The following is a 24,099-nucleotide window of genomic DNA, read 5'->3' on the forward strand; positions in this document are numbered from 1 at the left end:
GTCTCTTCGTTACGTTTTTTTTCATGAAAATATTATGAACGTATCATGACAATTACAATGATTTCTGGCCAGTGTCACTTTATTAAAATGAAACTAAATGAACTGAGATGGCAGATTAAACCCACGCACATATCAAGTGAAAAGGCACGAGAACTCATTACTGAATGTAAAAAAAATAATAAAATACACACACACATACCGAGTATTCTGGGGTAATGCACATTTTGCAGTTTAAATAATGGGTTTAAATGGAAAAAAAATCCCAAAAATATCGTATGACCCAGTTGAGTTTCCGTAGTTGTCCGTTTCAATATTTCTTCCGGAAGAAACACGACACTCCAAGAAGGGCGGAACGTAACGACGACGCTATTACTGCAACAGTCACAATAAGGAAATAGACGCTCGGAACTTTTTTGTTGTTTTTCTTCACTTTCGTGGCCACAGAGCTTTTTCACCTCCCCATGCTGCTGTGCCGGGTTTCGGCAGTTAGCCATGCGTTAGCCAGATGGGGACGGAGGTCACACCGGGGAGGCGGCCTCCTCCACCCTGCGCTCTCCTTCAGCTCGAGCCGCTGTCATTTCAGTGTCAGTTCAGGAGAAGACGTCTCTCAGTCCCCGGTGGGAGGTTCTGCTCAGGGACAGTACCGAGAGACAGTGCTCCTTCCTCGAACCGAGTTCCCAATGAAACTGACTGGACAGAAGCTGGTGCACCGAGAGCTCGAGATACAGCAGGTGCGACGAGACTGCACTCAAAATCTGATAACTTTATTTACTTAAACGTGTTTTTTGGTAACTGGATAGACATTGTGTGCACTTCACAATAACTATTTTTATTGTTTGAATTCAGTCTTAAATTCGGCTTTCTTGGAAAATGATAATTGGTTCTAATTTTCAAATTTCAAATACAAATACAAGCTTGTATACATACAATAGTAGCACTAAATTAGGAATATGGAAGTCTTTCACTCCCATCTACCCCATCTGTCAAAACATTCTCATGATCACATCCTCCAGTTGTCTTTGATGTGACTGCAATATTATAGTATTAAGTTATATATACATACAAGTCATTCATTCTGTTGCTTTTTCTTTTCTTTATGCATTGCAGGAGTGTGGTTTTGCAAATTTGTATTCCTGGCAGAGGGAGAGAAAGGCCAAGAAGGAGTTCTGCCTCCATGATGGACCCCCATATGCAAATGGAGACCCTCATGTTGGACACGCGCTCAATAAGGTGTCTTATTTACAGTGGCCTTTATCATATTATTTTCTTCTGTTGTGGTGTAACAAAGTGGAACTATTGATGTCATTTGATTGCAACTTACAAGAGCAGTTTGGTAAAGCGATGAGCTGATATGATACTACATTTTGCTTCGATATTAGTCAAAATCGCATGGTTGGATATCTTAAAAACACTATAGGTTAGTTGTTTTTTATTTTAGAGAGGTAAGAAGACTGTATTGTACTGTTATCGGTATTGTTTGATACTCAGCCTTGTGATATCTACAGTATATTAATAAATATGGTTATCTTGCAGATCATAAAAGACATCCGTAATCGCTTTGAGATGATGAGAGGCCGTCAGGTCCATTACATCCCAGGCTGGGACTGCCACGGCCTACCCATCGAGCTGAAGGCTCTTGGGGACCAGGGGACCAGCGGCTTGAGTCCCCTGCAGATCAGACAGAAAGGTCAGAAAGGACAGATAGTTCCCTTGAACATGAACTCTATTAGATTTGCATGAGCTCATTATGTCTGGATTGTGCCAACTACAGCAAGGGAGTTTGCAGAAGGGGCCATAGCTCGTCAGAAGGCTGCTTTCCAGCGCTGGGGGGTAATGGCTGACTGGGACAAGTGCTACTACACGTTTGATGGGGCCTATGAGGCTGCTCAGCTGAAGGTCTTCCAGGAAATGCACAGCAAGGTGAACATGCATGTGTTACTCAGCCAAGAACAACAGTTAATCAATAACATTTTAAATCAATAAAACAAATAATATAGCAAGAACGACTGCAAATAGCAAAGCTAATAAGTTTTTTCAGTGGCTTAAGAAGTGGATACTTTTAGATTTCTCCAAATGTTTTAACTTATGAAACATATTTTCTCCAGGGGCTCATCTACCAGGACTACAAGCCAGTCTTCTGGTCTCCTTCTTCGAGGTACTGTCAGGATATAAACATGTGTTTTTTATATTTTTATGTCAATATTTAATACTTTCTGACAACTGTGACTTTTCATCGTGCGTCTCCAGGACTGCTCTGGCTGAGGCAGAGTTGGAGTACAACCCTGCACATGTGAGCAGAGCCATTTATGCCACATTTCCCCTGACCACACTGCCGCCTCAGATCGCCTCAGAGAACGGTAACACGAACACATTTACAACAAAGTCACTCTGAGCTTTTATATTTCTGACCTGCGTGGGAATCTCTTTAATCACTCGTGGGTGTATTGTATGTGTGCCTCTGCAGGTCTGGAAAATGTCTCCGTGTTGGTGTGGACCACTCAGCCCTGGACCATTCCTGCAAACCAGGCTGTTTGTTACATGCCCAATGCCCAGTAAGTAGCTGCACTGACAGATGACCACTTCCGTCTCCGTTATTAAAATGTCCTCTCCATAACCAATCAACTTTTTAGTGAATAAAAACATTACTACCTTTGGATTAGTTCCTACAACATTCCAGTAATGTAGACTTTACTTTTTACTGAAACCACATTTTCCATCCACACAAACGAGAAAATGTCGTAGTGTTTCCTCCTGCTTCTGTGGAAACACCAGAGTGACTTTTCCATTTAATACAGATACTCAGTGGTGAAGAGGGCAGACAGCGGTCAGCTGCTCATGGTGGCCACTGAACGCACAGCCAGTGTGGCGGCGCTGCTCGGCACAGAGCTGGAGAGTGTTGGCACCTTCACAGGTAAATACTCACAGAGCCTCCACTGTCTGAAACATGTTTTCACTTACATACACGACTGTATGAAATGTCCCATCACTTTTTCCTCCAAGGCTCCCAACTTGAAGGTGGGCTCTGCAAACATCCCACAATCCCTGACAAGGATGCGCCGCTGTTGCCAGCCAATCACGTGACTATGGCCAAAGGAACAGGATTGGTCCACACAGCACCAGCGCATGGCATGGATGACTACAGTGTGGCGTCACAGTTTAACCTGTCTGTGGTGCGTTTGCACGTTATGGGTCGTTAAAGCAACAGGTTTGTACGTAACGCTGTGTAACACTGTGGGATCTGCTTCTCCCTTAAGGACTGCATCGTGGATGAGGACGGCAAGTTCACTGAAGCAGCAGGACCTGAGTTACAGAGTCTGTCTGTGATGTCAGAAGGCACTGACAAAGGTACAGTATGAATCAAGTGTGGACACAACATGCTCAATCAGCTCAAGGTGTAGGTGTACATTTCATTTACTTGGGAATTGCCTTTCTCTGCGTGTGTAGTGATTTCCATTCTGAAGGAGTGTGGGGCTCTGGTGAAAGAGGAGCAGTGTATCCACAGTTACCCGTACGACTGGAGGACAAAGCAACCCGTCATCATCAGCCCCAGTAAGCAGTGGTTCATCAACACTGCGTCGCTGAAAGACAAAGCCAAGGTAAGTAGGGCAGCCGTGATAAAGCTGCATTTAGACCTGCTGGGAACTCTGGAGATTCTCTGAAGATTGTCCAACGCCACGTTTCCAGGAAGGTATTGACTTTGTTTCCAGAGACAAAAGTGTGTGTTTGAGTGTGTATATATGTGTGTGTGGTCATCTAGGATGCACTGCAGAAGGTGCGTGTATTGCCAGAGTCGGCAAAGGGCAGCCTGTTGGCCATGCTGGACAGACGGACGTACTGGTGCATCTCCAGACAGCGAAGCTGGGGCGTCCCAATCCCCGTCTTCTATCACAGAGAGACCGGAGAGCTTCTGATCAACAAGTAAGCCGAAGCACAGCACACATGCAGTCAAACTGTAAACTCAATATTAATATTCCTGCCGTCGTTCCGTCCTCTGCAGACATACAGTGTCCCACATATCAAAGCTCTTCCAAGAAAAGGGCAGTGACTGTTGGTGGGAGCTTCCCATCGAGGCTTTTCTGCCAGCTGAAGTCCTTAAGAAGGTGAGATGACGCCACCAATAACGACACTGAAAGGCATATAAATAATGTTTTTGGACAGAGTAATCCCTCACTCATGCCACACTTGCAAATTAAATTCAAAATAAACTTGCAAGCACAAAAGATCCCCGGGCTTCTAACAACTGTTGGCCTCTATGTTGTTTTTTACCAGAGTAAAGCGGGTCCAGTGACTGACTACGTTCGTGGAGAGGACGTGCTGGACATCTGGTTTGACAGTGGGACGTCGTGGGCTGCTGTGCTCGAAGGTACATTCTAAACTCATTTAACATTGAAGCACATATCAAGATACATCAGGTTTTGATTTGGTCATTGTCATGACATTTGTCAAAATCTGAATGAAGGATTAAATTCACAAGATAACATTTGGACTTACTGATGGAGGCTGTAGACCCCACTTGTTTGAATGTAAGTCCATGGGAAAATTAGCCAAAATACTCACTAGATTTACAATTTTCATGAGGAGATAATGTTTCACTGTCTCACTTCATCAGTAGCACAGGATACATTAATACTGGGATATAAATATGGGATATAATATTCAGCAAAAATATACCAGGATAGGATTTTTTTAGTCCAGCCTTAATGTCTACAGTATTTTGTTAATAAAGTTCCCATTTAGAGGAAAACGGACAATAAAGCACGAGTGGTGGTCAAATCACAAACCTTGAGGCTTTCAAAGGAGTTCAGAATTTGAAGAAGAAACAAAAAAACAACCTAAACTGTCACATGAAGAACAAGGTGATTCCCTTAAATTAAATCAGCATCTGTGTATGTAAGCAAAGCTGTGTTTTGTTCCCTCCAGTAACAGATGTTGTTGTCATTAGGTGGAGAACACGTGACTCGCGGCCTTTCATAAGAAAGTGACTGCTTTGTGTCGTAAGACTGCACCGTCTCACTTTCACGCCTGAAGGCTTTCAAACGGCCTCTAATCAACTCTCCTTTCATTAGTTTTATTGCAGAGAGAAAGCTTCTTACTGAGTCCACATGCTTTGCAAAGTGTGTTGTAAACAAAAGCCGCAGCAGTTTGCTGACCACATACCTGGATTAGATGACGGTGCAGTCTCGGGATACCAGCGTCACTCAGCTCTGGGGTTTTACTTTCAGCACTACTGAGAATTAACAGTAAAAGAATTCATTAATTTTAATTGCAGAAGCACAAAAAGTCTCATTTATTTTTAGTTGAAGAAATGTCCTCACCTGTTACAGCGCTGTCGATCCGTCGGTCGATTGTTTTAAACTTTGGTTCATTACAAAAAGCTGCAAAATGTAGTGTGTTTTTATTTCCAGAGGAGACGGAGGGAGATTCTGCAGAGCCTGAGTCTCGTCTCAGCTGGCTCCCCACTCCACTACGCAAACCTCTGGTCACAGGTTATTTGACCGTCCACCAACTGTGGCCTAGCTGTGGCTCTTAACCACTGTGGCGTCTCACTCGTTCCTCCTCTCTTTTGCTTTCAGAAGCTCTTGGATATGTTTACAACACCCGGCTTTCCTCTCACGCTCTCACACTCTCTGCTTTGCATGCAGGATTTAGACATGTAGGCATCTGGTTTGGGAGAACACTGTGGGAGTTTGTTTCTTTCTCTTTTGTTTTTCAGGGATGACCATAACTGTGTTTTCTTTTTGTTTTCTTGAATGGATTCAGGGTGGAGATGGACTGGGTTGAAGGACAGTTGTCTGTATGAAACATAAAACCTAGATTTTGAAAAGTGGTCAAAGCATGTTAATGAGCAATAGTCACATTTAAGTAAAGGTATTGCGCACATGGTCATTTTCCTGTCACTTACCTCTCGTCTTTTCAATGCTAACCATTTGCTTTACCACCATTGTTTTGTGGCTGCGTGGAACTGAACGATCTTCGTCTTGTGTTTCTGCCGCCTCTTCTCCTGCACTCATCCCTCAGAGTCAGACTCCAGAGCAGATGCATATGTGGAAGGAAAGGACCAGATCGGAGGCTGGTTCCAGTCGTCACTGCTCACCAGTGTAGCCGTCAGGAACAAAGCTCCGTACAAGTGAGCGTCCCCTCTATTTACTACAGATGATGACTGTGCATATGAATTCAATGGAAATGTGTCATGTATTAAAATATTCAACAAAAAACTAAACATAATTTACCAGAAAGACGACGTGATTTGGGATTTAAGAACATTTCGGGGACATTTATGAAAAAGGAAACACATTTAAATATCATATTGTCATAAGATAATGGATGTAGTGCTGTTCGATGCTGGGAATCAATAAAATGATTTAAAATAAACTAAGTAAAATAATTGTGTGTAGGTCTCTGGTGGTCCATGGCTTTACTGTCGGAGAGAAGGGAGAGAAAATGTCCAAGTCTCAGGGAAACGTCGTGGATCCTGATAAAGTCATTCATGGAGGGGAGGTGAGATAATCGTGGATGAAATGAAATATTACACTTTAGGCTGCAGGATTGACGCGGTCTCATGTGTCTTCTTGTTTTTCTCAGGATATGCCAGCGTACGGGGCAGATGTGCTGCGTTGGTGGGTGGCAGAGTCCAACATCTTCTCCGAGGTCCAGATTGGACCCATTGCACTCAACTCGGCCCGAGAGAGCATCAACAAGGTACCGGAGTCAAATTTAGTGGTCGTCGCTCGACTGAGTCGAACAATCGGACAAGTCTGACTCCAGAAGTGGTGATTATTAGATGGAATATTTAGTTCCTTCAGCTGCCCAAACATGGAAGTCTTCTTCGTACTGCACGTTATACGTCGTCTCCTTCTACGTCCGGGTCAAAGACCGAGGAGGACATTTTGGTGCATGCACAGAACGTCCGACTAAGATTGTTTGATTTCACTCTCAGAAAACTTAACTATTGTCTTAGTCCGACTAAAATTTGACTTTAAACACATGTATGTAAGCACACTGACTGTTTCTCTTCTGTGTTTCCCTCCCAGCTGAGAAACACACTGAAGTTCCTGCTCGGTAACCTGCACGGTTTTGACCCCCTTTCTCAGACCGTGGACTCCAAAGAAATGCACTACATCGATCAATACATGCTTCACCTGCTGCGAGAATACAGCATGAAGGTGTGTGTGTTTGTGTGTGTGTAACAGCGGGGCCGTATACTGTAAGTGGAGGTGTAATGTTGAGCATTTTAATGTCTGCAGGTCACAGATGCCTACAGTGAGTTTGATGCCGGCAGAGTCATCCGTGTCCTCCAGGCCTTCATCACCAGAGAACTCTCCAGTTTTTATTTCAGCATCATCAAAGACAGGTAGAATGGACTTCACACTTTGTATGAATTCAAATTTCTCCAGTCTCACCATTAGAAATCACTCCTTCCTACGCTGCCTCAGTGCCCTTTAACCTCAGATGTTGGTTTTTTTTTTTTTTTAAACCAGGTTGTACTGTGATCCAGAGGACTCACTGGGCAGAAGATCATGTCAGACGGTTTTGGAGGAAATTCTGGACGGCGTCACCAGATCCATCGCTCCCATCCTGCCGCACCTCGCGGAGGAGGTTTACCAGCACGCACCGGGACACGACAGTAAGTGTCATTCAGCAAACGTGACGTCAGAGGAAACATGACCACAGTGGTTCAGTAACGTGCAAAGTCATACTTATAATCTGTGCATTTACATCATTAAAACGGAATTATTTGGTTTGAGGATAAAATAAGAAAAAGAATCGTTAGTTGCAGCTCTATTTTCTACTGTAAAAACTCACAGACTGTTTGTTAACGCAGAGGCAGAGACTTTATTCAGGAGCGGCTGGATTAAGAGCAGCTCTGTGTGGCGGCGACCAGGATTGGAGGAGGCAGTGGAGGGAGCGTGTGCCATCAGAGACTCCTTCCTGTCTTCAATTCCAGGCAAAAACGCTGCCCAGTACGACCTCACTATAGCCATTGAACCTTGTCTGCTGTTTGAACTCATGGAGGTACGTTTACTCTCGGAGATTAGAAAGTCACGCATCATAATATCATTTTCATGGATTCATCTGGAATCTTTCTATTGTAGCACATATTTTTAAACTAATGCTTTAGCTGTTGTTGGTAAAAGTAAATGCAGATTTAACTGTCGACCTATTTAACTTCCAGTCTCTACAAGAGGAACCTTCGTCCACCTCCTCCCAGCTGGCCGAGCTGATGATGGCCGCGCGCGTCAACCTGACCAGCGAGCTGCCCCGTGACCTGCCCTCGGACGCCCTACTCAACCACGGCACCTTCCTCATCAACCTGGAGGGTGAGCAGCATCAACACTAAGCTCCTTATAAGTACTGTAGTGACACAGCGATAAATACTGAGTCAGGACGGGGGGGGACGGTGACGTTAGTGTGATGTGACGGGTATAAACAAATGCCTGGTAGATTCAAATTATTGTCAAATGAGTTCATCACACGATTCTGATCAGCTCTAAAGCCCTATTTGAACAGGACTCATTTTACATGAGGAGGTAAAGTAAGTATTACCAGAGTTTCGCTGTGATCCGAGTCCCGCCTGATGTCGGTAAAGATTAAAGCGACTTTTATCCGGGGTAAAAGAGTCCGGAACACTAACACTTATCCCGTGCAAATAGACCAGCAGTAAATATGTGCGTAAAGTGGTGGATTTTCACGCGTGTCTTTACTTGTGATATCGAGAAGCAGCAGTGTACGCACAGTGACGACAAGAGGTGACGGCTGTGCATAAATCAAGCGCCACTCTGTGTCCGGGGAGTCGGCGTGAAGTTGTTTGTGTGTAGCTGGTGCCAGGTCTTTGATCACCAGGTTCACTACTCCCCTCCTTGCCCACCCGTGTCAAGGGGTAATAATTGATTAATCGAGTAATTGTTTCAACTCTAATTCTAATGTCCTTTAAAACAAGCTTTCAGATTTTCAGGTTGGGCAAACACTGATTAACGTCGGTCTTAACCTCTTCTGTGCTTCTCTTATTTGGTGGAAACATTGCTCAGTCCGTGTGTCTGTGTGTCGTCAGGTGGCGTTATCCGCGAGGACAGCGCCTACAGTATCGCCGCGGTGCCCACCTCTGCCGCTCGCTGCCCGCGCTGCCGCCGCTTCACCGCCAAGTCGGCAGACTGCCTGTGCCCGCGCTGCCAAACCATCGTCTCGCAGGCTCACTGACCCGCCTGGAAACCGGCACCGACCCGTAAACAGCAGAGACGGCTTTGTTCGCTGCATTTGGACGAAGTGAACCGGTGTCTGTCTTTCTCCTGTGTTTAAACTCAAGAGAAAATACAGCTGGAGTCAGAGCAGCATGTGAGAATCATCAGCCAACTCTTTAAATCAAAGACACCCGAGTCAGTCCCTCTTTGTTGATTATGGCTTAAATGTGTAAACTACAATTATGATCTGGTACCACCGTGCAATCTGAGCATGACTGAGGTTTACTGTATGAACTGCTGCTAACTGAAGACACTGATTTGATTTTCAGTTGAGAAGGAATGCATTTTTCTCCAGTGTGTAATTGTATTTGACTGTGAGTCACTATGTGACAACAGTGGAGAATGTACAGTCCAGAGTTGATGTGTGTGAGTGACGGTGAGCAGCTGATTTTTATCTGGACCCCGTGATTGACCAGGAAATGAAACATTATCCCAACGTTAACATCTGAGCTTTGCACGAACCTCTTTATTCTGCATTGGTGGCAGTGGGCCCCAGTGGGACCACAGAAAAGACGGTGTACACGCACAGCTCATTCACTTCTGTCTCTCTATATAAATAAAAAATAAAGGTCCATATTTCTTTATGATACATCTCTTGTCTTTGAGCGGGAGGAAAGGAGGAGAAAGGTCAAACAGATATGGCACACGGGACACTGATGTCAAACAGACTCAAACAAATTAAGCGCAAGTGACAAAAGAAATCTGAATTACATCTCATACACTTATACGGCCGAACACTTTAAGTATCAATAACACAAGCACCCAATTAAGTAAGTGTTAAATGTGTGGACATGTCAAAATTAAAAGCTTATGACTAGATGGTGAATAGGCTGCTTATCTTTCTGTTTGCGGCGTCACCATTTTCTTAAAGTTTGAAAGGGCGGCAGGTGAACCCGTCCAGGTCAGGGTCAGGGTCAGGGTCAGTCCTCTGTGGTCAGAGCCTCCACTGCCTCCAGAAGGTGCAGGGCCAGGCTGTACTGAGCATGGTTCTCTGGCAGGATCTCAATGACGTGGCTGACCAGCCGGCTGCTCTGGGACAGAGGGACCAGAGGACACCGCAGCTCACTGGGATCCTGCACAACAAAGGACAGAATTTAGATTTTATACTTAGTTTGGAATTGGAATCATGTGATATGAAAATTGCTCTATTTGTACTGTATTATACCAGTGTCATGTGATCAAAGTGGAGCTGAAAAAAAAGCATCCGTTACTGAAAAGTGAGACTTACCATGGCCTTGAGCCACGTGCAGAGGGTTGGGGGGAGACGGGCCAGGAGCTCCATTGCAGGCTGCGTCTGACTCTGGCTGTGCAACAGTGAGAAGCTCAGCCTCTGTCCACTCAGTACCAACAGCTGAGAACCCAACACGTCCTTATCTTCCACTTGTAACATCACCTGAAGGACAGGGTGGAAATACAAAGTTATGGTCCTGGTTTTAGCCTCGGTCTACAGCAAACAGTCCACGTCTCCCTCACCTCTTCGGCCCGGAGGTCCAGGCCTTGGTTGTAGAGTTCGCAGACGAGGTGCCGCCGCAGGATGTCGGGGTTGACCTGCAGCAGGGAGCCCAGCTCCAGACACAGCGAGGGCCACCAATCAGCTTTGGGGCCACTAGATGGCAGAGGAGGGCAACCAGTGCCAGAGGCTGAGCTGGTAAGATCATCGATAGCCTGAACCCAGCCAGTCAGCACCCGCAGGAGGAACTGAGACACAGAACACAGCACACAGGGTGTGAGAGTGGAGAAACAAAAAACACTGCTGCAAACACACACATCTTCAACACCCTTTAAATACATACACAACAGACATGTTTCCCCCTTAGATCGTCCAGTCTTAACCTTATAACTGTTCAAAGGAGCCACAACTGAATCAGAGGTGACGTTTTTATTCCAGACATTTGCTTTTAATCCTTGTATTAAGCTTATTTTATCACTTTTATTTTTCTTAGTTTGTTCCTCTCTTCATTCACTCTTTAATTTTGGACAAATCCAGTATAATCTCTTACCTCCTGTCTCAGTGAGACCAGGCCTGGGTCCATGTCTCCACTGGGCATCAGCTGGATTGTCGTCAGGTCTCTGAAGAAAGCGTTCTTACCCTTGAACAAATATTGAATGTCATCATTTCAAAGTACTGTTTGTGTAGAATATTTAGAATAAAAACACCTACACAGTGACGGGTGAATATCGGTGTTATGTTATGTTGTATCTGGGTCACGCACATTAACTGTACTCGTGTATGTAAATGTGCCGTTTCCTCACCTTGCTGTCATACAGGCTGAGTGGTTTGACCTTCACACTAAAGATCATAACAGCATGTAGCAGGGAGGCAAATAGGCAGTGGTGTTGGACCAGGGGGTAGTGGACCCCTCTCTGCTCCAGGGCCAGTTCAGCTATGGAGGCGGGGCCTTCCGCTCCACACCACGCCTCCTCCACAGAAAGCTCCGGAGGAGACACCTCCTCTACGGCTGAGTCGGCCTGCAGGAGAAACCAACGAGGAAACTTTACTTTGCACAACAGAAACTTGAGTCCAAAAGCACTATGACATTGATAATAATACAGCATCTAAAAAAGGATTATGAATGGAAAAATCTATGTTCTTAGAAGGACGGATCTGTGCCTCCACAGCTGGAACCTGAAATTGGACTGAACTGATGCAGTTGGCAAATAAATCTAAAAACAAGACTCCTTAAATGGGCTTATAGAGAAAAAACACTTGGAGCTGCATGTCAAAGGAACAGCAGCAGCAGGAACTGTGACAGGCAGTTGTTTGGGGCAGAATTTGATTTGGTTACTTTCATTATCAGACAATCATGTTCGTGAGAAGCCAAAATCTTAAACATACACGTATGCTTTAACATTACCAGAACGTACTCAAGTTAGCTTGGCCATGCATCTTACAACACTGTCAGTATATACATAAACATATGCATATATATGTATATGTCTTAATCATTCATCAATTTGCTGTGTTATCTCAAAATTCTGTTTAGGTTGATGACGCACATGCACTGTTAAAAATGGTCACTTCAGGTTGATGACTCCATGAACTGTTGATATCACAACTAGTTGAGTATCCAATCACTGTCCGTAGTAGCATATTACGTGATATTATGTTAAACATTATTATTAGTAGTACATTAGGAACCACAGTTGCAACAGCAGCACTTTATAAAAATGGATCGCCTACATTAATATCAGACAATAGATATCAAACTGTGTCTTAAAAAGAATTATCCTCATTTCAAAAAGCCACAGATTTGATTCTATTTCAAATTCAACAAACAAAGAAGAGACGTGTTCGGCCACACTTCACTGACCATGCTCTGTGCGGAGTTTATGCGAGGGCACTGCTCATTCTCCATGCTTTTCTTTTTTGTCTTTTGGATGTTTTTACTCACGGAATATTTTATAAAAGAAAAAGGCCACTGATTGTTAACCAATACTTCAGTCACCTCCATGAGGATCTGCAGCAGCTGGACACAGCAGCTCAGGAACAACGTCATGGCTTTGTCCCCCATCCCAACATCCTGCACACAGAAACAGTAGAAGGTTTGTGTCTCCATCAGGTGAACATTATCCTCTCTGCAGAGGTTTGGATATAAAATAATGCAAAAAACTGTATGTACAAGGGAAAAAGATAAATGTGCATGTTTGAGAATCTGTGCAGAAACACAAACGTACCCGTCGACATAAACGATCTTTAGGTGCTTTGCCCACCTACGGAAAACAAGTGCAAACTGTTGGTTGATTGATTCACACCCTCAGAACAAACAGGCAGACTGGACACAGCATGTGCAGCACTTACTTTCTCCATGAGGAAAGCTGCAGCTGAGAATCGTTTGACAAGGAACGTGCTCCACATCATGGTGGAAATACCTGTGAGGACGATTCAGTAAAGCACAGTGTTGAAATAATAATAATGCTTAATAAAGCAGTTCTTTCACCTTTAGTAAAACCTAGTAATGGTTTGGTCCATAAAATACCAGATACCACTGTTTAATTTTAATGATTTTTGTTGGTTAACATAAAGCAAAGAAACCAGAAAACATTCAAACCAATAAAGTGATTATAACATTAGTTACGATTTGGTAATCGATGAATCAAAAAAAGGAGACACTAACCTAATTGGATATGTGGACTGGAGATGAGTTTCAAGTGTTCCACCGCCCAGCACAAGCATCGACCCTCCTAAGACAAGAAGCAGGTGTGATAACAAAGGTGACTAAAGGAAGCCTGCTTTTTCTAAGAAGTAACAATCCAACAGCAAGGGATGATATGTTTGAATTTCTCTGAATTTACCTCTGGGTCTTTGTTCCACTGCACCACATATTCCCAGCAGCAGTGGGCGAAGAGCAGGTCAGGAGAGAGGGAGTGTGGGAACCGCTGGCACACTGCCACCAACAGTTCTGGAGAGACAGTGGACACAGGTCACACTTAGAAGTGACTATATAAGTGTCATTTTAGCTGCCAGATGTTTCAGTCCTGACCTGCTGTCCTGTCGTTGTCCCTCTGGCTCTGCTCCGTCTCATCAGTTCCGTCTCCTTCCGCCTTCTGCTCTAGTCTATCCTCTGCTTCTTCTCTCTTCTGCAGAATTTCCTTCAACCGCTGTGGGGCCAAGTTTTGCCTGAACACCCACTTGGAGACACTGTCAGCGATGCCACCTTTACAGTGAAAGGAATACAAAAGTATTTGGAGGCGTTTTATCCCGTACAACTGCTAAACGACTGGGTTTTTTGAGCAGTATAATTCAACTTTTGGTGGGCGATTCTTTGTGTTTTCAGTGGATTTTCCTAATTTACTTGCACAATGTTACTGAGAAAATAAGACAACGTGAGGACATTCTGGTTTACCTGTGCCTCCCTCCAACAGCGTTTTGACAGAACACTGAGCTGCAGCAGCACCTGCAGGTGCTCCCTGAGGAGGAGGCACCAACAGCAGAGTCTGCAACACCAGCACATCCTCCAGCTGACGAACACACACCACCCACTGCTCCAGCTCCAGGGACACAGCCTCCCACTCTGCATGCAACTGTCAGACACACACACACACACACAGAGAAAAAACCTGTGAATTTTAGTCCAACAACCACATTTTGCTTAATCATTTTAAAAGCTCTACCTTGGTGTCAGCGTGACTGGTGATGCTAGCCTTAGCAGCACGGTGGGCAACAAAGGCAGCGAGCAGAGCGGCGGCAGAATTGTGAGACTGGATACATGTAGTGCGGACCTGCTGCCACCAGGGGGAGACAGACTGAGGGTCCCACGAATCATCCACTGCACCTGAGAAGTCGGAAAAAGAAGTAAGCTGAGAGTTCACGTGTTCTCCATGAAGAAGGAACGTTAGCACACACAGAATCAGAACCAGAATACAGTGCATACCTTTCATGTTGCTCAGGACAATGAGTAGTGTGTGTAGGTTTTTAACTGTTTCCTCTGGTTTCTGTAGCACCTCCTTCTCTCTTTGCAACCACACGCTCATCAGCAGAAACTGATAGATGAAGAAAACCAAGTGTAAAAAATCAAATAAAACAAAAAGAATAAAACAAAAAGAAAAAAAAATTATTAACTTATTGGTAATGTCATAACACATGATTAGAGGTGTAGTAAAAAAGCTTGATTGTTAATTGCTAATTGTACATTTTGGTGCAACCTCTCTCTAAATCACCCCGTGGTTATTCAGTCTCCTGAGAAACTAATACAACAAACAACAGAACAGCTGAAAAAAAGAGCATAAGCGAAACTCACTCTCAGATTACTTGATTTACAGCCTTAATGGGTTTTGTGGAATTATTGCACAATAATGGCAATAATACGCTGTCTAACCTTTGTTCACATTCTTTATTCAGTTTAATATAATATATTATATCCTGTCAAAAGGAAAAATGGTGACATTTTTAAAAGCAGGAGAAAGCGAGAGCTGTATGGGAAAACCCTGCATGAGTCTGTCCTCGCTCTGGCTTTGTTTAGATGGACACAAGTCATCGGAATAAAAATATGCCGTGTAAACAGGGTAATATGAAAACTTTGTTTACAACAGAAGCTTCTAATTAGTCACCACAATCGGATCGTTTCATTTTGCATGACCGTAAATGAACAAATCTTTTTGGAATGAAGACATTTTGCACATATAAACATAGCTTCTGTGTTCTATCTGTTACAGTATGCACCCGTTCCTCAACCTGTTTTACTTCCTTTAACTTTTTCCGGACATGCATCAACTCAATCTGCTACACACATTACTTTTACTATTTATTATACAATTACTACATTATTCACACACTAATGATTATCTCAACAATTGAAATGATGTCAAGTACATTTCAATTATCATAGGAGGTCTGAATTGAGTTATTATTATTATTGTTATCCAATATTAATCACTGTGATTATCATCTAGTTTCTTTTCTTACCAGTAACTGCTGTGGACTGACACCCGTCTGCTGCAGGGTGTCACACACTTTATGGATTGGGCTTTTTCCACACAGACAACCCCAGAACAGAAAGTTTCCTGCAAAGACACACACACACACACACACACACACAAGGACAAAGGTCCTCAGCCAGGATTGTTCATTAAAGATCCATTTGATCCTCGTGGCTCCCGTGAAACCTGACTGTGCTACTTTTTACACTTATCTGCGTGATATGCTGCAGTTTACACTTTGGTTTGGAGAAACACCAGTGACATTCCACACACAGACACTAGTGGCAGCTCACTGTCAATGAGATGTTATACAATTTAGAATTAGCCATCACAATTAAAGTTTCATTTTGACCGTGTCGTGGTAAAGTACAATCACTGACTCTGGTTCATGGTGTCACATCATATGGAGACAGACTGAGTGTGTCTACACTTGTTTCACAGAGGAATAATCTGAGTCGAATCGTCTACTGTTGAAGGTTCTAAGGTTCACCATCTCATCAAAGGTTGTTCCCTCTGTTACTGTAGTCTTTTTTTGTACATGCATGATGTTTAATTGCACAGCTTCAACATGAACAACTGTGTGACTAATTATCAGAATAACCATGTGCATACAGTAAGAGCTCCTGCTATCTTTCAGAGTAACTGGGAATTTAACCATACCCAGCTGGTTCCAGTCTGCTTCAGTCCCTCGGATCACTTTCACCTCCCCGTCCTCAGTGCACTCCGTCTGGGAGAGAAAGGCCTGGGCAGTAAGGGGCAAGTCGGGCGAGTCCTGAGCAAAACTAACACTGGGTCTCGAGGTGAGCTGAGCGTAACGTTGCAAGGTCGGAGCAACGCGGGACAATTCGTCCTCGATGCCTTCGAGTGAGTCCTGCAAGGGGAGAGAAAATAGAAGTGGAACAGAAACACATTTATATTGACATTCCCAATTCTTGTGTTTGTGTGTGTACTTGTATTATGTATATTTGTTTGTGAGGACCATTCTGACATAAACCATGGGAAGCAAGGTCATTTTGGGGAAAGGGAAGACATTTTGGCTTGTCCTTACCTTCTGTCGTCTGGTTTTAGGATTAGGGTTAAGATTAAGGATTATAACTTTTGTACGTGTTAATGAAGCTGCACAAAAATGTGTGTGTTCCAGATATTACTCATGTTGAGGGGACCTAAATCTCTTTACACGGTCACGTTATGGGGACTTGTCTTCCTTATGGGAAACATAAAGCATGTTGTATGGTTAGGACAGTAAGTCAATATTATGTCATCCGAGTGTGCTTGTGTGTGCTCACGTTGCCAGAGCAATCCTCCGTGTCTGCAGCCGAGTGTAGCTGCTGGATATCTGAGTAAAGCTGTAGCAGTTTCATTTGTGAAGAGCAGAGCTGGAGAAGTTCTGTGCCCACTTCCTCTGGGTCTGTGATACAGAAATAAGTGTGATGTCAAATAAAGTGAGAACTTACTCCAAAAACAAAACAAAACACACATTCCCGGCATTAAGCCGAGCAAATAATTTGGCAACCACTTCATGACATCTACATTTTAATATTACATCTTAAAATGCACATGACTTCTCTCGCAGTGGACTGGCACTTACCGTGTTGCTTCAGATTGTCATATAAGGAGCGTGTGATGTTAGTGAGACAGGAGACGGGGGCATTTTTATTTGACAGCAGAGAATCTAGAGCCTAAGAGGGAAATGCAAATGTTGCAGTTACAATATTGACTGTTGACCACAGCGTGCACATCCATTACAGTAGTGTGTGATGGCATTTTATTTTATTTACTGATGTGTTATCTCACCTGCTTCTTGATGGCAGGGTGTTTGATATCCAGCAGCACACTTTTGGCTTCGCTCTCGAAAATATCTATTTAGAAATGAAGAGAAAAAATATAAAGTTCTCTCATCTAACTCAGTTACAAGCTTTTTATTTACACCGAGCTGCATCTCATACCAGGTTCAACCTCTCTGCTTCTCAGTATCGTGGTCAGTCTCTTTAACAGGTGCATATCTTTGGCTCGTTCACTCTTCTTGTCGCTGAAATGGTCCAGACACAGAAAGATGGGTCATGTGATAAAACATCTTTAGGATTAATCTGCAGTCTCGGTGCGTTTCCTTCCGTCTGTGTACCAACCTAAGGGCCAGGTGAAAGGGAATGTTCACAGTCCTCATTGCTCCTGTGATGGGATCCAGCAAACACACCTGCTGGGTGTGAAGCTGCCAGCCCTGACTGGTCACACTGTTCACACCCATCAGATGGTAGCCAGCATACAGCAACCTGGATGTGCACACACACACACACACACACACAGTGAGCATATGCAGGATGTTTGCAATGACAGAGAAATACATATAAGAAAAAGCTGCCCGTACCTGCAGTGTTTACCCACAGTGAAAGCTCCAACTCGAGGCCCCTGCTGCATCGCCCACACCTCCAGAATCCCCCTGCGGGGGGCGTATATGATGAGGAAGAGAGCATGTCTTCTGGGGATGGAAGCAGAGGGGGAGAAGTCCCGATCACCTCGCTCCTCCGGGATCTGCAGCCAACCCAGCTGTGCGTCTCTGTAACCTACAATGCGGTTGAATGTATAACTTATCAACTTTGCACAACAGGGACAAACTTAACAATGACTAAAATGAATACGTGGCTTAGCATGATTTAGAGAAGGAACACATGCTCTAAAATTCTGGAAAATAACGGTGTTTGTGTTATTAAACTCAAACTGAAATTAAATATTATCAGAAACTCTCTATCATCTCTTCTTTTTTTTTACACCGTTCCTTTCACTCTCTGTTTCCCTCACCTTTCCACATGCGGATGGCAATGCCCCTGGCCAGGTCCAGCAGTGTGACTCGACCAAAGTCATCGGTCACTCCAGCCATTGTGTTGCAGGGAGACAGACAGATGGACTCTCCGTGGCGACGAGAGTCTGGGAGACCAAATCTGAAACAGAGAGGGGAAGGTATGTACATCAATAAGACACCGTACAGTATATATGACAGTCGTATTTGTGTCCAGATGTCATAATTGGTACCTGATTCCTAACGCCGTTGCAGGCTCCACCTTGGGCTTCTGTTTCTGAGGCGTCTCCTCTTCGTTCTTATTTTTGTTCCAACCTAACCACCCGCTGAAACAAAGCAGGACAAAGACAGTGATCAAGAAACATTTAAGAAGAGTCCAGATAAAAGAAGGGAACATACTAAGGAGAGGATATAAAAGATAATAAATGTGAAATTAAGTTTGAGGGGATACAAGGTAGGATAAAAGCAAACATGCTCCTTGTATGGATTACACTGGCACAGAGAAGAGAACAGGCTTTAAATCAGATTATTGATTGACTGCTGTGTGCTATTAGAGCAGCAGAAGACAACAGTGCAGTCCCACTGAGATACACAAGCACATAGAAGACACTGATGCTATGACTCATTCCTTTAACCTTGACTACTTTTCTATTATTGGCCTTTAAGGTAGCAGGACCATGTTTCAGAGGGTTCTTACTCACACGCAACAGGTGAATAAAGACATACCTAGCAGCACTGAAGAGGGCTGAGGTGAGTTTACTGGCCACAGCCAGAGCTACGTGAGATAGAAGAGGCTGGGAGCTTCCCTGTGAAGAGATCCAACAAAGAGACATGTGAATGTCTCCTCGAGGGCGTTTTCTATGTCATGAATGCCTCATCTCTACAAACAGACACACACTCACCTCTATAGCATAATAAAAGCCTGTGTAAGGTCCTCCTCCCACAGTGACATACTGGCTCATGGCAGGGGGATTGCCCTTGACTGAAGCATTAAATCCCCCCAAGATTGATGCATTCTTCATCTGGTCGAACACACACAGCGTCATAATGCCTGGAGTGGACAAATAGACACGAGCAAAATTGGATTTTTCCTTTATTAAAGTGTATATAAAATGAAACATCAATCCTATTTGCTGTGGTGGAAATACTGTGAATCACGTGCAGTAAAATAAACTTTCATATCAATTCATCTCAGATAATGACATGGTTTATGGTGGAGTCGTAAATCAAGAGGAGGCTAATCCATAACCATCAATGAATCTATAACTCTAACTCTCTCTCTAGAAATAGCACCTTACCCACAGTACTGTGGTCCACAATGGTGTCCATGTCCTGCAGACCCCACTTCTTGTAGGCCAGGGGAGGAGGCTGGATCGTATCACTTCCTGCTGCAGCAGCTGGGTGAATGAGGATGAAAAGAAAAGTTGATGATAGGAGAAAAAGCTAAATAAAAAAACTTATTTGATAATTCGTCTGAAAATCCATTATGTATTGCTTTCCGCAGGCAGACATAGCGTGCCTCTATCTTAACTTAAACTTGAGATAATGTTGTTTAATGGGTCCAAAAAGCAAGTAAGACACACAAATATTTTCACATTAATACACCCTGGTTGACACACACACACACACACACACACACAAACACACACACACACGCGCATTACCTCTTGCCACCTGGTTCCTGCAGGCACGTAGAGACTGAAAGAGGCTGAAGCCATCAATGGTGACCAGAGCAGCAGGGTAGAGGATGCTCAACTCCTCATGCTGCAGAGGAATAAATATCAATAAACACACATTCTCTAAAGCTCCAGAAAAATGTAGTATGATAGTTGAATAGTTTATCATACATAACTGAAGAATTCATCTCCATATTAACACACAATCATAGAGCTGAATGCAGGGAATTTATTAACATAACCACAAACGGCAAATCATTTAAATACTTAAAACAATCACAATATTATAAATTCATTAAATTCAAACATAATTCTGATGTCAGAGTCAGGTGTTATCATTACCTGCTCCGACACTCCAGGATGACGAGGAATCTCATACGTGCGACACTTCAGCCTCAGCACTGGGTCCTCATGCAGCAGCTGGGCCAGAAGCAGAACTCCATTCTGATGACAGACAATGAGTTTTACGTCAACAGATGAAAACACAAAATGGTTCAGAGGTATAAACGTATAAGATTGTAGTGATAAGGTTACCTCTGTGTAGAAGCGGACATAACCAGATGTGAATCCAACTACTACACACGTCCAGTCAGGCCGTCCTGTGGAGCTCCTGGAAAAGCAAACACAAACATTCACAGTTATAAGAATCATAAGATCATAAGCAAATATTTGGAACTTCCACAGACATCTCATCTTTCACTCACATGAAGTATAACCTACCGCTTTTGGCTTGCCAGAGGGATACAGATGCAGCTGCTCACACACTCTCTGAGGAGGAAGCATACACACAGTGAGGTGTAATATCTGCATCACTGAGCTCAATTCTCTATTGTTCAAAATGCTGCATTCACACATTCATTATCTGATATTTCACTTATTTTCCCACAATCACACAACTACGCATTTTCATTGTGATCCTTATCTGTTGTTTGTAATATTTTTTCCTGCCTCCTTAGCTATACTCTTTTTTTCTGTACTTTATTTACTTCTTATATCAGCTGAATTTACTCTCACCCTTCTTCAGTACTGAGGGTGCCAGTCCAAGACACGGCCAGAGTCATCTCTTCTTTGCCATTGTCATCTGTGCGCCACTTTGCTATAAGAAAATAATAAACATGGCTTACTTCACCTTTAATTTAATAGGAAGTCACATGGACATTCAAATCTCTTTCCCAAACCATATGCCTATCTTTGGAGATGCAAATGAGAAATTATATATAAACTGTGTGTGTATGTGTGTGTGTGTGTGTGTGTGTGTGAGACCTGAGAGAAAAACTGCTTTTTGTTCACGGGCCACGACAAGCAGGTCAGAGCAGGGTGACAGTGACACAACACAGTCCTGCAACCAGGGTCCAGTCTGCCCCGTGGGCTCTTCCTCCGCCTGCGGATCAAACAGGAAGGTCAGTGGAGATGACACCCATGCAACCAGTCAGCAGTTCAATACTTAATATTGGTATGATTCAGTATGACTCAACTACTCAAGTAGTTTTAATGGAAAAACTACAACTCTGCAAAATCAAATGCTATGACAATCTGAATTTAAGGGACCTGTATGAACTCTGGTGCACAAGACAAAGAAAAGACAGACCGTTGTGGTCGCAGCGGCTTCCTCCTCCTTGTCCCCACTCTCCCATGCTGACTCCCAGTCAGATGTGTCCCACGTCAGCTGATCATCTGTTGAGGAAAGAGTAAACAAAGGGAGAGTCAGGCTGGTGGTTCTTTAGTGGTCCGTCTCCCAACATCAATAAATAAAGACAGTAATCTGTAATTTATTAAGAAAGGGGCTACAAACACCTCAGCTGAAAAGATTACATAACACAAAAATGCAAACCATATGAATAAAATGAGAGCAAACAGGAGCAGAGGGGCTGATGCAGGTGATGCTGGACCTAAAAATACTCAAGAGTGGGTGGAAGACAAACAAGGGGGAAAAGGGAGAAAAGTCAAGGACTAAGACCTGTTACCATGGATATTTATGATGCGTATGTGTGTGTGTGTGGTGGGGGAGGTGACGACACATTCTGCAAGCCTACGTGCAGTCAGTTTAAATGATGTCCTATGAGTGTAGGTCTGTATTATGTTCAGGGGTCTCATGTGGGATGACTCAAACACAAAGGCCTGTCAGATTTCTCCCCGTCATGGTGTTGCACAGCACAGCCCCTCTATCACACTGCAAAGCCTAAATACTGAATCATTAATACTACAGTCTGATCACCACAAACCTCTGTACATTATACAGTATATATTGTATTGTATAACTGATTCTTCATGAATGCCAGGTCCATGGTTGCATCACAAAGTAGTAATACATGACCAAAAGCATCTTAACAAGTGAAAATGTAATTGTTTACAGATGAAGTTCAAGGAGTTCTTTTGTAAAGCATCAGGTTCAGCCCTTGGCTAGATGAACAGTTGGTTGAAATGATTTAAATTAACTGTTTGCAGTTATTTATAAATGTACATGAACTGATACATCTAAAGTTAATTCACAGCATCATTCACTTTGTGGCTCGACTTTGTATAGCAAATATATGTGACATGAGTAAATACTTTGATAATTTTTACAGACTTTATTTTGACTTGTTCAATACACTGTGTCCTACTATACAATGCTACTTTCACCTACTTCTAGATGTTCTAAAACCATGGTTCTGTACCACCAGTGGTATGCAACCTTTCTCTGGTGGTACTTGGAGGAAAATCAGAAATATTATTATATATGTTTTTACTGTATTTGCCAGGGTATGTAATCAGAGTTGACACATTTCTTACTTTATTTTGGTGAGTACAATTGGGTAGGATTATAATGGCTCTTTAATAATTCAGACCTGGCAACAACCATCACCCAATTTTCTATGATGATATCTAATTATATACATAGTCCGACGATTATCAATCGCTCTGATTGACTTGGTACTACAGTATGAGTGATTAAGTAGTTCCAGAGGAAACGGTCTGAAGTTTTGTGACATGGTTTGCAGCAGCAGTATGCTAATGTGTTGTCCACCGAGCCCCGTACCTGTGTCTTTCTTCTCCTCCACTGGCTCAGTTTTCTGGCTCTGGAACAAGTAGTCCCGGACTGTTCTGAGCTCCTGGAGCCGGCAAAACTCCAACAAGCTGCAGGACATATCTCTGCTGTGCTGACCCGTCAGGACCCAGACACACAGGGGAAACCAGTTAGCCTGCTTGCTAACAGATCAACGGAGCTAAACGTTAAAACGTTTGTAAATCCTCCTGAACGTACTTCTCTCTGTGACAGCTAATTTACAAAGACAAAATCACTGACGTGTCTCGAACACTTCCTAAAAGGAATATCGACACAAGTCTGATATTCGTATTTTCCCTAATATTCGCAGTTCCCACCCGAGCCCTGATGTACTGATGACACATCCATCGTTAGCATAAAAACACTTGTTTACTTCCGGGTTAAAGCTCAGTCAAATGTTTCAAAATAAAAGCGGCACATTCGTACGCGGCAATGCATTTGTTCACAAACAGCAAATCAAATGCTATACAATATACAATATCTATCTATATATATATATATATATATATATATATATATATATATATATATATATATATATTACAATACATTATAATAAAATGGACACCAGTCACTATCTAAATCCCACATGTGTATGTTATTTAACAAGGAACACTCGTGATAATTAGGTTGCATTGATGTGTTTTCTTCACTAGAGGGCAGTAGAGAATAACCTGCCTTGCATGCCCAATGTTTTTTCCTTCACATCTGCTGCTCACCCTCAGTCCAGTTCTCATCCTGTACCAGGACACCGTGTTATGTTTTTAACCATTGTTGTTTATTCTAATCTATAAATCACACTCCAAACTCATTAATCCATGCAGATTACAGTCATGCTGTGTTTGGTGCTTTGTGAAAATGTATAAAATAAAAGTGATCATGTTGTTCTTTGTTTCTGCCTTTATATTGTTCATTTACATTGTTCCTCAT

At 43.2% G+C, this 24,099-nt stretch overlaps 2 protein-coding genes across 4 annotated transcripts; one reads left to right on the forward strand and one right to left on the reverse strand.

Moving 5' to 3' along the window:
- Positions 1–286: 286 nt before the first annotated feature.
- Positions 287–9,820, forward strand: iars2 (isoleucyl-tRNA synthetase 2, mitochondrial). 2 transcript variants are annotated; one of them, XM_058614862.1, is made up of 24 exons: positions 287–731; positions 1,108–1,230; positions 1,534–1,687; positions 1,772–1,920; positions 2,106–2,155; positions 2,248–2,357; positions 2,465–2,552; positions 2,796–2,911; positions 3,001–3,170; positions 3,255–3,345; positions 3,445–3,596; positions 3,758–3,918; positions 3,998–4,100; positions 4,270–4,363; positions 5,406–5,486; positions 6,019–6,127; positions 6,396–6,498; positions 6,583–6,699; positions 7,032–7,163; positions 7,245–7,351; positions 7,479–7,624; positions 7,823–8,013; positions 8,174–8,318; positions 9,050–9,820. In XM_058614862.1, the coding sequence occupies exons 1-24, from the start codon at positions 462–464 to the stop codon at positions 9,193–9,195; spliced, it is 3,108 nt and encodes a 1,035-aa protein (XP_058470845.1). In that variant the 5' UTR covers positions 287–461; the 3' UTR covers positions 9,196–9,820. The 2 variants fall into 2 exon arrangements, with proteins under 2 accessions (XP_058470845.1, XP_058470846.1); XM_058614863.1 differs by lacking the exon at positions 5,406–5,486 and having other exon boundaries at positions 290–731.
- On the reverse strand, positions 9,683–23,526 carry rab3gap2 (RAB3 GTPase activating protein subunit 2 (non-catalytic)). Of its 2 annotated transcripts, none has more exons than XM_058614861.1 (35): positions 23,143–23,526; positions 21,712–21,797; positions 21,387–21,504; positions 21,138–21,219; positions 20,844–20,891; positions 20,658–20,733; positions 20,466–20,567; positions 20,112–20,211; positions 19,746–19,844; positions 19,350–19,498; positions 19,174–19,253; positions 18,681–18,773; positions 18,450–18,589; positions 18,019–18,214; positions 17,780–17,923; positions 17,600–17,682; positions 17,448–17,512; positions 17,242–17,332; positions 16,940–17,061; positions 16,314–16,524; positions 15,640–15,737; positions 14,609–14,717; positions 14,349–14,509; positions 14,081–14,258; positions 13,718–13,891; positions 13,530–13,636; positions 13,352–13,418; positions 13,036–13,106; positions 12,912–12,947; positions 12,683–12,757; positions 11,490–11,705; positions 11,237–11,326; positions 10,710–10,934; positions 10,465–10,629; positions 9,683–10,309 (listed from the first exon to the last, which is right to left on the reverse strand). In XM_058614861.1, the coding sequence occupies exons 1-35, from the start codon at positions 23,249–23,251 to the stop codon at positions 10,157–10,159; spliced, it is 4,119 nt and encodes a 1,372-aa protein (XP_058470844.1). In that variant the 5' UTR covers positions 23,252–23,526; the 3' UTR covers positions 9,683–10,156. The 2 variants fall into 2 exon arrangements, with proteins under 2 accessions (XP_058470844.1, XP_058470842.1); XM_058614859.1 differs by having other exon boundaries at positions 12,629–12,757.
- Positions 23,527–24,099: the final 573 nt, after the last annotated feature.

The sequence above is a fragment of the Solea solea genome, chromosome 18, assembly GCF_958295425.1.
Source record: "Solea solea chromosome 18, fSolSol10.1, whole genome shotgun sequence".
In the NCBI taxonomy this organism is placed as follows: domain Eukaryota; kingdom Metazoa; phylum Chordata; class Actinopteri; order Pleuronectiformes; family Soleidae; genus Solea; species Solea solea.